At 44.0% G+C, this 12,509-nt stretch overlaps 1 protein-coding gene across 2 annotated transcripts; it reads left to right on the top strand.

Moving 5' to 3' along the window:
• Window positions 1–494: 494 nt before the first annotated feature.
• atcaya (ATCAY kinesin light chain interacting caytaxin a) lies at window positions 495–11,438 on the top strand. 2 transcript variants are annotated; one of them, XM_026159689.2, is made up of 13 exons: window positions 495–1,263; window positions 2,368–2,467; window positions 4,061–4,119; window positions 4,233–4,487; window positions 4,823–4,996; window positions 6,057–6,159; window positions 6,264–6,395; window positions 6,725–6,811; window positions 7,315–7,413; window positions 7,639–7,674; window positions 7,932–8,000; window positions 8,103–8,155; window positions 10,675–11,168. In XM_026159689.2, exons 2-12 carry the CDS (start codon window positions 2,391–2,393, stop codon window positions 8,134–8,136), a joined length of 1,125 nt encoding a protein of 374 aa, XP_026015474.1. In that variant the 5' UTR covers window positions 495–1,263; window positions 2,368–2,390; the 3' UTR covers window positions 8,137–8,155; window positions 10,675–11,168. The 2 variants fall into 2 exon arrangements, with proteins under 2 accessions (XP_026015474.1, XP_026015475.1); XM_026159690.2 differs by lacking the exons at window positions 495–1,263; window positions 2,368–2,467 and adding an exon at window positions 2,771–3,081 and having other exon boundaries at window positions 10,675–11,438.
• The last annotated feature ends 1,071 nt before the right edge of the window (window positions 11,439–12,509 follow it).

Here is a 12,509-nt window from a genome sequence, read left to right as displayed (position 1 = left end):
TAGCGGAGACGGAAGTACGTTGGAGTGAATGCTCTCGCTTTGCTTAATACTCTGGGTGTGAATGGCTGGGTGATTGGACGGGTGTTGCGTGCCTCTGATAATTGAGGTACAGTCTAATGTTAACCCAGCTGCCTGGGGTGAGTCATACCAAGCACCATCACATTCAGCTCTTCTGGACGTTTCGTATAAAGGTGCACTATGTCCACGATGCTAAAAAGCATCGTTTGACCTTGGGGGTTTTAAAGGCATCAGCTCAGGATCCGTACAAAAAAAAAGAAGAAGAGGAAAACCCTTATTATGCATAAGAGGGACACAAATATTTGTTAAAAGCTTTTTCTCGCGGGTAATTACTCACGAGGCCTTATGGACAGAGTAAAAGAGACCTTTTAGGAATGTGCAGAACAAGTATTTTCAGCCATAGTATGCGGTGAAGCTGTAGGGGTGATATGATTGGCTGGCAGAAAGTGAAGTAAGGGTCTGAATAATTCATGTTGTGGGGTAGCAGGTATGAAAGAGGCACGAGCAAGGAGGCATAGAGGCTGAAGAGAGGCTATGGATGGAGAGAGATGCTGTTGCCAGGGAACAGCAGCCACACAGACCACCACTGAAAACAACAGCAGGATTATCTGATGGGACTAAAAGGAGACAGAGGCTGGTGCTTATTTTTCCCAAGTTGCTGCAGGGATAAATAAGCTACTTCCATGGAGGAATGTAAATACAGTGGAAGCCCAAAGAAGCTTTTCAATTGATACTGTGGTGAGAAGAAAAAGCTTCTCCAAAGGTATTTGGGTCCACATTAAGGGAGAAGAGAGGGGGGGTCGATATATATATAGAGAGAGATCACGATGCCAGAGCAGATGCGTTCCCATTAAAGGAATTTTGTGTCTCGGTGGTGTGGAAGTAAGAGCTGAGAGGCAAGGCTGTCGGCTCGCTCTTCACGGCCAGTCTTCCCCCAACAAAGGTGACCAGAGGCGGAGGAGAGGAGAGGGGGGTCCAGAACAGAGGTGCCCCCTGTCCTCAGACACCTGCTGCTGGCGAGCCGCGGACATCGAGGACAGTGTATGACTGTGTCCGTGCACAAGTGCGCGTGCGTGACTCCGAACGAATGAATGAGAGACGGAGAGAGAAAGAGGAGGAGGAATTTTAGACTGACCCACGCTTTTCTGTTGATGTGGAGCAGCGGGGCGGTCTCCCCTCAAATCTGTGCATCTGTGACTGAGGACGAAGAAGACGCTCCACATCGGGAGATCTCACGCCGCTCGTGTGAGTTTAACATCCTTGCATTTATTTTATGCATGGTCACACAGCTTGCACACGCATGCACGATTGTCCGTTAATGTGAGAAATCTTTTCTGTTGGATGCTCCACTTGGGGTGACCTAGAAAGGCTGTGGAGCCATTTTACTGCACCTTTTGGTGCTGATTGGCTTTGCAGAAATCATTGATGTTCACATCTGAAGACCGGGAAGAAACAACCCGCTCACAGTTACATGGTGTTTATTTATTTTTTTATAAACATGATTTTGCGATTTACGCCTGCTGGCTTGCCTCCACACAATAATTTTTCTTGTGCATAATAAAACAAAACATGTGGAAACAAATTATTTCCTTTGTTAGTTATTTGGCTGCCTTCCATTTCATACACAGCCACAAGTGCTGCTGCCAAAACCACACCACTCCTAGCGATTATATCACAGTGTTGCTATTATTTCGGTATGCACTGCTGAATGTCATCATCGCACTGGGGCTGGTTGTACTACAGCACATTTTTTGTGGCTAAACACACCTTTTCATTCTGTTTCTAAGTGCAACCTGCAACCCAAGAGTGGAAATGCTTCCATCGCTCTGTGGAACAGGCTCGGAAAAGCATGAGGAAAGCAGAACTTTAGGACTCGTGCAGTTGACTGAGAATTCTCTCTAAGCTCTTAAGCACAAATTAATTCATGCTTTTCAGGTTTTCTATTTAATTGTGTTAGTGCCTGGAAGCCTGAGAAAGCAGAGGTGTGGTAGACTTAAAGAGGAGTCAGTTTTGTCCTCCACGTCTGCCTGTGGAATTCCAGGCGAGGCCAAAGTCAATTTTCATATTTGACTTTTGAAGGATTTCTGAGCGCAGAAAAGCGAGCTCAGTCCGATCCAGTCACATGCCTCTCACATGTGCTCCGGTGGGCCGGGGGGATGAAAACCACGTGAGCTGCAGTGACTTAAGCCCCCTAATTATAATGAAAGAGAGTCAATTATTTGGGAGAAATCTGACTTTTCCCTCAGCATACAGGCCAAAACACATGTTCCTGCAGTGCAGCAATGTGTGACACCTTTGGTCTGTGACTGCGAGTGCTATTGCTCATAAAAACTCTCTGCACACCTCCAGGCCCCTGCTCTCCTCTCTGAGGGATGGGCACCACAGAGGCGACTCTACGAATGGAGAACATGGAAGTAAAAGACGAGTGGCAGGATGAAGACTTCCCCAGGTATGATCCTTCCACTTTTTAAAGGCATCTAATGCGCGGTCGTGTTGATGTGATGATGAAAACTGATTGTAAGATTTTAAAAAAAAATCCACTTATTCTCCTTTAAATCCTCAGCTGATTGGTAATTTTCCACAACAGGATAAGATCTGCGATATTGTTTATAATTATGGGAATTTGATGAGCAGTGGCTGAAATTCAGAGCTTAATGAGCAGAAAATAAGTGGCAGGAAAGTGTGATGAAAATCAGCACTGGGCTCCATCCTCCTCCTCCTGCTCCTCCTCCTCCCTTTTCCCTCCTCCTTTGTTGGATGGGGGAGGCAGGAAGCCAGGGAGCAGGTGCAGCGCCGTCTTGGAAGCGGTGTCGGGCAACGTCATGTGACGCAACGGCAGTCGCTGATCAACAACACCAGTTCAGGAATATGGTGGCAGGTTGTGGTTAAAGACGGAGGGTCAGTCAGTTATTAAAGAAGAATCAGAGTGATGCTCTGCTCCGGTTTGGCTCACACCAGCTGAGAGGACAGGGAATGAGCCCAAACACAGAGGTGTGTGAGGTAAAAGATAAAGATCATTAAGGATCGGCTTGGACAAAAGCAGCCCCGCGCTGTCTCCGTAAGGTAAGCATCAGTGGTTCGTGCTGATCTTAAGAGATAATGCAGACATAAACAGATGAGCTTGAGCTCGCCCCCCTCGTCAGTTTGCATTTCTATAAAAAAAAGAGCTTCATTTGTGACAAAGGAAGCGGCGGATCAGTAGTCACTGCAGGGGTCCTCGGGGAATAGAGGCACAGTGTCTGTTTCTGTGGGCTGAAGCGTGATTGTTGGCTCAGGAGGAGCCCGCACTGTCACACAACTGTCCTCCCGCGAATGGGAGGATGAGACGGTTGGCTTTCACGGGAATGCAGCTAAGACCCTCTCTGCTGAACAACACTGCGCTAGAGCTCTCTCCTCCTCCCAGTTTTTTTTAACCAGTGAGAGCACAGCTGTGCACTCAGCTCCTCGGTTGTTCCTCGGGTTTTATTGCCGACAGACAACACATGCAGGTGCAAGCACGTTTGCCCCCATTTGCTTGCTTTTTCTGCTTTAGACACATTTGACAAGGAGGGAAGAAGAGGAAGATGTTGATGTCCTCCCATCCTCTCCTCCTTCTGTGCAGAGTGTAAACAGAAGCAGAAATGCAGACACTTTGTTTGCATGCAAACTGTTTCTCCACCCCTCCATCATCCGCTCTGACTCACACCCTGCCCGGCGGCGCTGTAATCTTCGTCTCTCCCCGGAGACAAGTTAATAACCATCTCTATCCTCTTCTGCGTGCTCTTCTTTTCAGCGCTTAGCCAGATTAGTGACAACACCCATGCCTAGCTTGGACCTTTTAACACGGTCCTAATCACATGGATCCATTTTATTATGAGGTCATAGTTACAAAGTAGGGCGTGCTTTAGGATGCATTTATCTCAGCTGAGGAAAAATGATGGGTTTTTGTACTGTGTGGCTGAACCTTTACTCTCTGCAGCATCACAACTTCCTCTCTGTCGTGTAATAGATTGGGCAAACACAGCGCTAGATGCTTACATAGTGTATGCATGTTTCCAACCAGACCACTACCAGAGTACGGAGACATGGACCCCTCCTGTGGTCTCACAGATGACAGAACCTGTAAGTAACACCAACAAGTCGGGGGTCACCGAATGATCATTATTGATGACAAACCCCTCTCTGTGTGGCATGAATCACAGTCTCTTTCCTCCTGCCCTCTGGTCTCACTGTAGCTCATCCTACCTCCCTGAACGTGAGCTCACCGGGAGGAGGAGGCAGCGGCGGTGTGTCCTCATCCCACCGGAAGAGGCGTACGTTGATCGCCCCGGAGATGAACCTCTCCCTGGATCAAAGTGAAGGTTCTTTGTTGTCAGATGACTTCCTGGACACGCCGGATGACCTGGACATAAACGTTGACGACATCGACACTCCAGATGAAACCGACTCACTCGAGTTCATCACGAATGGCAATGACCTGGAGTGGGAAGGTTAGCAGATCCATAACAGGTCACTGTTTTTACTCCTGATATTAATCCATCAGCTTCAAAAAGCTAGTTGAGGCTGAACTTTAGGCAAAAAGGGTTTTTTGTTGCTATTTAAGCTGAAAATTCACTACATGTATCCATGCACGTACCATAAAATGTCAGCTGAGAAGTTACACTGTGCTCTTTAACCTAAACATACTAATACATGTCGATTTTTACAGAGACTTTGCAAAAGGAAAGGATCTGTAACACAACCTAACTTAAAAGGAGCTTACACATATTATGATCAATGTTTCCCTTCGACTAAAATGATTCAGCATAACTCTGTTCGTGCCCAGATGACACACCGGTGGCATCAGCGAAAGCAAATCCCGTTGACAGATCCGGAGAGGTGGGCGAGGATGGGAATGCCAACAACGGACGCCTCTGGAGAACAGTGATCATCGGAGAACAGGAACATCGCATCGACATGCAGGTCATCAGACCTTACCTTCGGGTCATCACACACGGAGGTGAGAGTCAGAAAAAGCTCTCAATTAGCAATAAAATAATCCTTAAAATCCTTATATATATATATATATATATATATATATATATATATATATATATATATATATATATATATATATATATATATATATATATATATATATATATATCCATAGGTCCCTCATCCTATTCGAGAGACCGAGAATGACCGAGCTAAGATCCTGTGGGACTTCCAGATACAGACGGACAAAATGGTGGTGGCTAACCAACCGGACATAGTGGTGGTAGACAAACAGAAGAAGACGGCCGTAGTGATCGATGTAGCGGTTCCGAATGACAGCAATATCAGGAAGAAGGAACACGAGAAGCTGGAGAAATACCAAGGGCTCAGAGAAGAGCTCGAGAGGATGTGGAGGGTGAAGGTAACGGTGGTCCCCGTGGTAATCGGAGCACTAGGTGCGGTGACTCCCAAGCTAGGCGAGTGGCTCCAGCAGATCCCGGGAATAACATCGGAGATCTCTGTCCAGAAGAGCGCAGTCCTGGGAACAGCTAAGATACTGCGCAGGACCCTCAAGCTCCCAGGCCTCTGGTAGAGGACCCGAGCTTGAAGGATAAACCGCCCGCAGGGGCGTGCTGGGTGTTTTTTATATATATATATATATATATATATATATATATATATATATATATATATATATATATATATGGTGTGATCGTGTGCACAGGCAGTGATTTGTGGATGCAGTGATTTCCATGACAGACTGACGCCTGAACACCTGACGCTCATCATGAACTTTCCCCTTGTTGCCTGCATGCAGAGATTTTTCCGGGTTTTCTGAATTGTTGGTGATATAATGTACTGTAGAGGATGAGATATTCAAAGTCTTCACAATTTTATGTTTTGTAGATGCATTTTTTGCAAACTGGTGAAACTGAGATGCTCTCTTTATAACCAGTCATGTGTAAAAATGACTTAATGTTTTTCAGGAAGTAGTAAAATGTCTCAGTTTAAACATTCAATATGTTTCCTCTGGTTTGTTGTGAAGATTTCCATGACAGTAATCTTAAACTCTCTCTCCTCAGGTTATTACGGCGAAGGCCTGAATGCCATCATTGTGTTTTCTGCTTGTTACCTGCCTGACAGCAGCTGTGCAGATTACCACTACATCATGGAAAACCTCTTCCTGTGCGTCTCTCAGTCAGAGCCAACTTACTCGCACTTTTAAGCCCTGTATATCAACACATTTTGAACTGCACCCAACAGGAAATCATAACTCTCGTGCCCTCCAGGTATGTGGTGAGCAGTCTGGAGATGCTCGTTGCCGAGGATTACCTGATTATTTACATGAACGGAGCAACTCCTCGGAACAAGATGCCTGGCATCAGCTGGCTGAAGAAATGCTACCAAATGATCGACAGAAGGTCAGAAAAAAGTTCAATACATTGATTGATATCTAGCGTATTGGGAATTTCTTTATATAGATCTTTTTGGAGATGTTCACATCAGCGCTGAACTCTGGCTCATCTCCATCATCCCACATACACGATGCTGATATTGACAGATATGAAAGGGAGAGAAATAAATGTTTTCTCAAGTTGTCAGTCAGTGAAAGCTTGTCGATGGCTCTGAGTCCTGTTTGGCAGTTGGGAATAAAATTGGAATAAACTTTTAAGCACACACACACAAAGCATAAACGTGTGAACAACGATGCAGCTCTGTTAACAAACGTTTTCTTTCTGTTTTCTGGCAGATTGAGGAAGAACCTGAAGTCTCTAGTCATTGCTCATCCCACGTGGTTTATACGCACCGTCCTGGCTATATCGAGGCCTTTTATCAGGTGATACGAACAAGCTGAATATCAAACACTGAACGTTTTCCATTAAGACCTGAAGGTTAATCGATACAGGCCACACGATGTCTTTTGACCTCCCGAGAACTGAGTCCTTGTTTGGGATGTGCTTTTTATTTTTCTGATAGCTATTTGAGATCAGACAGTCCTGTCAAGTCTATAAACTAAGCTCACTTGTTACTTTGATACATAGTTGCTACTAACTATGTCCCCATATGGGTAAATGGGTTAATTTTACAGAATAATACAATAAAATCAAGATTTCATAGTAAGTATAAAGCCGGGTCGAGCAGAATGAAGTGTAATGTGCAGGAAAGGAAACATCCCTGAGACGGGAGGTCTGACACAGAGCGACTATAATAACTTTAATCTGTTTCTCATTTAAAATATCAGTTTGACAGCGTGGATCTGTTTGCTGCAGATTTTTTTTATTGTTTGTCTTTTTGTGTATCTGTGTAACTGTTGTGTTGCTTTTCTCTCGTCCTCTGCAGTGTGAAGTTCATGAATAAGATCCAGTACGTCCACAGCCTGGACGAACTGGCAGAAATGGTGCCCATGGAGCACGTCCATGTCCCCGAGTGTGTGGTGCAGTAAGTATCTGTGACCACTAGATGGAGAACGTGAGCTTTACCTGCAGGCAGCGGTTAATCCTTTTTTCTTTTTTTAAAGTTATTACTCATTTAAACCAAACCGAGAACAAGACTGCTGTTTGAATAAATGTAAAATAAGATTATTGCCTCAGTTCCTAAAAAGAGGACTTAGATGGCAGGATTTACTGTGTGATGTGAGGATATAACAGCACCTCTCGTTTTCAGATTTGACGAGGAGAGGATTAAAGCGCGGAGGGAAAGGTAAGATATAGCTTTGTGCAGTTTTAAATAGCATTACGCGCCAACCTCGTGCATATTATTATATACATATAACTGTGTGCAGAATTAAGAGTGGCTTAAGCACTTAGAACTGGATAATTGGCTACACAAGACTCCCATCTAATAACTCTGTGTATGTAACTGTGTGTGTGTGTGTGTGTGTGTGTGTGTGTGTGTGTGTGTGTGTGTGTGTGTGTGTGTGTGTGTGTGTGTGTGTGTGTGTGTGTGTGTGTGTGTAGGATTGAGCAGGAGCAGAGACAGCAGCAACAGCATCCAGCCCCACAGGAGCCCGTGAAAAAGTCTGAGAGGTAGAGGTCCTCTAACCACATTTTAATGTGTGACAACAAACTCAGAAGCTCATCAGGTTTCAGTTCGTTATCACAGCTCTTACCTTTACTTTTATTTTTCAGGCCAAAATCAATGATTGTAGGTCAAGGGTTCTGAGACGGACGGAGATTTGAAGGTAACGTTGCACTTCTTATTTCAGCCACAAGATGGTGCTCTGCTCTCACACGAGTTTACCGCATCGCCCATTAAGCCTCTGCAGACGTGACAACAGATTCCAGTTTATGTTTATAGAAGTACATCACTCTGGGTCTATGATGTGTCCTAATTTTGGATTAATGTTCTATGATGACAGGTTCGTCTGTTGCACATTGTCAGGGTCACAAACTGAAAAAATATTCATCTGATTGCTTTGGTGCTAAAAGTAGAACTGAGCAGGACGCAGTTTCACAGTTTGCACGGTGTGAGTTGGTACTCGTGTGATGTGTGCTTCTTCGCTGCCTTTAAATACTGAGGTTCTGTCATTAGCTGAGCTTTTCTCCTTCAGTGTTTCTTTCTCTACGTTTGCTTGATTCTGTCTGGTGCAGCTTCTTTTCTGCTTTCTAAAGTTACAGCTGTGAAACAACATTTCTCAGTTTCTCGTGTACTTCAGAGATTCTTATAATCTCATATTTTGTGTTAACTTAACCCAGCTGATGGTCACGTACATATTCTGTATCTTCCACGTCATTTAAGTGATGTGATGAGGGAACAAACTTTGTTTTGTTTTTAGATTTTAGGGGTATTTTACATATTTCACCAAACTTTAGCCTTACACAGTTTGTGCTGTATCTCTGGATGAAGTTTCCTGGATTTCAAACAATTTTGGTGTTTTTATCATCAACATATGGCTGACTGAAGAGGTTAATACTGTTCATTTTAAGTCATATTGTCAGTCCTTGAGGTAGATAACTCCTGTACAGAACCTGATTCAGGCTAAAATTTCAGTGGATAGTTTGTTTGTTTGTTTTAATCGATAATATCCTTACAGGCTGCTAATGTGGCAGCACATGCTGGTAGAAACCAGGTGGCTGAAGGTTGTATAGAGTAGTGACCTGTGACTGTCCGGCTGATATGCTCAGAGAGACAGTGTGCTAATGCTACACATCACTGAGATGCAGAAGCAAGATTCTTGTCAATTTTTTAAACTACTTGAAAAGAGATCATTTTTAGTTTAGGACTGACCCATCATACACTCATACAGGCCACTTCATTAGGTACACTCCTTCAACTGCCTTAATGCAAATTTCGAATCACCCAATCACGTGGCAGTAGTTCGATACACTGTGGCATGTTGACGTAGTCGAGTCAAACTGCTGAAGTTTAAACCCATACAAGTGGGTAAAATGCCTTGTTGATGCCAGAGGTCAAAGGTCATGACCAGACATCTGTGAGCTGATAGGAAGGCAGCAGTAAGTGAAATAACCACTGCAGGTGGTACACGGCAGCAGAAGACCACACTGCTGCTCCTGTGAGCTGTGAACAGGAAACCGAGGCTACAGTTCTCACAGGCTCGCCAAAACAGGACCACAGCAGATTGTCTGTGTACGTTCTCTGTTATCTGGGTCAGTTTTTAGCGCTTGAGGAAAAGGAAACTGGACCTCGTATTCAAGAACCTTTTTCAGTTCAAAAACAACTGGTGGAAAATCCTTGGTATTCAATTTCTAGTGGGATTCTCCCTTTGGACATAATCCTGGGAATTATTGGCCCACTGTTAATGAAGCAAGTCGTTAAGGGTCATTTCCACCAAGTTGTTAATTGTTCGTGAGACTTTGCTCCATCGCGCTCTTCATTATGTGAGCGTGGGTTGAATCAGCTTGCAAAGAGACTCCAAAACTGCATTGTGGGTGGCTGATTCCTGATGCTGTAAGGCACCGTCTCTGTTAAACGATTTATACTTAATGAAAACGTCTCCTCTGTCTTCTTGCTCCAAAATGGGAACATTAGCATAACCAAACATGTCCTCCCTCTTTTACAAGTGCAGATATCCAGCTGAATCTCGTCCTACTGAGGTGGTTCTCCTGTGCTGTGCTATGCATATGTGGAGTAGGTCTGTGTAACGGTCCAAGCATTCCTCACTGCATAGACTACACTGTGTATGCTGTGCAATGTGCAGTGCTTGTGTTTTGTCAGCTGGGCGAGTGTTTTGTCAAGATTTCTGCAGTGACATTCAGCTGGTAGGGTCAGAATGTGGCAAAAACATCACGAGAGCATGGATCCATCCTGCCTCATATAGTGGTGGTGCAGACTGGTGTGACGGAGGTGTGGGGGATGGCCTGTCAGCATGAATGGACCCATCTGCATATGGGTGCTTACAACAGGATAATGTGCCGTGCAACAAAACTCAGAACTGGTTTCTTGAACATGACAAGTTTACTGGATTGAGATCTGGTGACTGCGGAGACCATTCGAGTGCAGTGAAGCACCTTTGGGATGTGGTTGAACGGGAGATGGACATCATGGATGTTCAACCAACAAATCTACTGCAGCTGTCTGATGTTATTGTGTCAGTATAGACCCACATCTCTAGGAAATGCTTCCAGCACACAGTGTGGGCCTTTTCTGTCCCTCATAGACAGCTGCACTGTCTAAAATAACACTTACATGTTTTTATTGTGCAGACATGATAGTTCTTTGTGCTCTTTTCTGTTTGTGCAGGGCTCACCTGAAGTGGAGCGTGAACGTCCAGCAAGTCTACACAAGCTTCGTGTCATCATCCCGCTGACGATTTGTGCCGTCGTTGTCCGATCAAAACAAAATAAATGCTCCGTCCCATAATGCCACTGGGAACTCACCCCTCCTCTATCCCAGAGGGGTTTTATGGCCACACTAAATGAAGTCACTACTCTGTTACCAGATTTGATTTAAAACCTGAAACCGCTGCTCGATTCGTTCATTCTTTAATCTGCTGTTAGGGAGCTCGTGCTGGATTATAATGAGCCTCCTTGTTCCTCGTTGTTCGAGTCAGAGATTACAGGCTTGAAGTTAATGAGGGCAAAATTACCTGAAAATCGTGACAGTTTAAAAACACGAGCGAATCTTGAAGCTCCTTTAACTGAGATCTGGGTCAGTACAAGACCACTGGAACAAACTCACATTTATATTCGTGCCGGTTCATGTGAATGTCGTGTGCGTCAGATGTAGATAACAAGGCTTTTCCAATGTATCAGATGCTTTATTTTATTTTTTTACCTCATAGCTGCTGCATCATAAGGCCCTTTGAAGCGCTCTCATATGCTGTTCTGACATGTCAACATGTGCTAACGTTTGCTGGTGCGGGGGTCCTTTAGCTCTGTGAAGTTTCCTTTGATCGCCTCCACTTACTCTGTACCCGGTGTCATTATGTGCCTCAGTCATCCTGAGTGTTTAAAAGAAAAGGCAGGAACGTGAGCGCTTACTGCAGTTTGTGACCCATACTGGAAAATCTACAGGAGTCCCTGTGGATTGTAAAATTATTTAGGTAAGTTCAAGCAATATATTGTTTATTTTGTGTAACATAGTCACATAAACAGCCTTCATACAACACTGAATGCTTTGTATTTAGATAATATTTTGGCTAAACTCCATATTCCAGGTTCCCATAAATGTAATACTAACACGTGTGCAAAGTATCTACAACAAATTTGTATAGATTCTGTAAAGATGTGATGAAAGTCAAGACATAAAGCAGACAAAGTTTGACAAACTGCACATGAAGCAGTGACGCTTTCTCTCGGACGGGGTCGCAATTAATACGTCTGAATTTAATTCCAGATTAATGAGTGAATGTTTTGGTCATTCAGAAACGTCCTCAGTGATCAGCAGTGTCAGCACCTCTGGACGGTTTAACTCTGGTTCTTTGTGTCTTCCATTTTTTCAAATTATTGTAGCAGGAAGACTGAAGCATAGGATTACTTCTGTGTGGACTTCATGACTTGATTGTCTGTAAACTGCTCGTATGTTTTGCACTATTGAATTTGGGTAGTTTAAGACTATGATAGATTTATGCATTTTGAGCTGTTGTTAGTATGACTTGTGTTTTTGTAGGTTGTGGGCATTCTTATGCATTTTTGGTACAGAAAATCTGACCAATGAAAAGTCTGTTTATAAAGTGCCGACTTACTTTACTCCTCTTCTGTTGCCTTTCCAGAGTGGCAAAGTTGGACAAAAAGCTTGAACTTTTCTTTTTGTGATCCTTTAAGAGTGTTTTTCACTGGCAAACCCGACCTGGCGGCGTCCCGTCTTCATTCTGCGAGGGGGACGCCTCTCGCTGGTCGTTTGTTGGTTGAACCGAGTGCCTATTGTCGAACCAAATGCTTCGGGGAAATCTGGAAAAATGAAGGAATGTACAGTGTAGCATTTTACTTTTTGGTTATGTTTTTTATTTGAGTCACACTCGTGCATAAACTGTTCATTCTGACTATAAAAGCACAAAATCTGTAATGTTTCAACCCATAAACCGACCATACCTGCTGTAAAATGTTTGCTCACATATGAACTGTTTCACTCTCCTG

The sequence above is a fragment of the Astatotilapia calliptera genome, chromosome 23 (assembly GCF_964374335.1).
Source record: "Astatotilapia calliptera chromosome 23, fAstCal68.1, whole genome shotgun sequence".
Lineage (NCBI taxonomy): Eukaryota > Metazoa > Chordata > Actinopteri > Cichliformes > Cichlidae > Astatotilapia > Astatotilapia calliptera.
The sequence above is the reverse complement of the archived record's forward strand: the minus strand, read 5'-3'. Positions and strand labels throughout refer to the sequence as shown.

Bases quoted from the DNA above. Each gene is read 5' to 3' on its own strand.
- atcaya (XM_026159689.2), top strand. From the start codon at position 2,391: ATGGGCACCACAGAGGCGACTCTACGAATGGAGAACATGGAAGTAAAA. The intron at 2,468-4,060 runs GTATGATCCTTC...GTTTCCAACCAG, and splicing joins CAGGATGAAGACTTCCCCAG to ACCACTACCAGAGTACGGAG. The intron at 4,120-4,232 runs GTAAGTAACACC...GTCTCACTGTAG, and splicing joins TCTCACAGATGACAGAACCT to CTCATCCTACCTCCCTGAAC.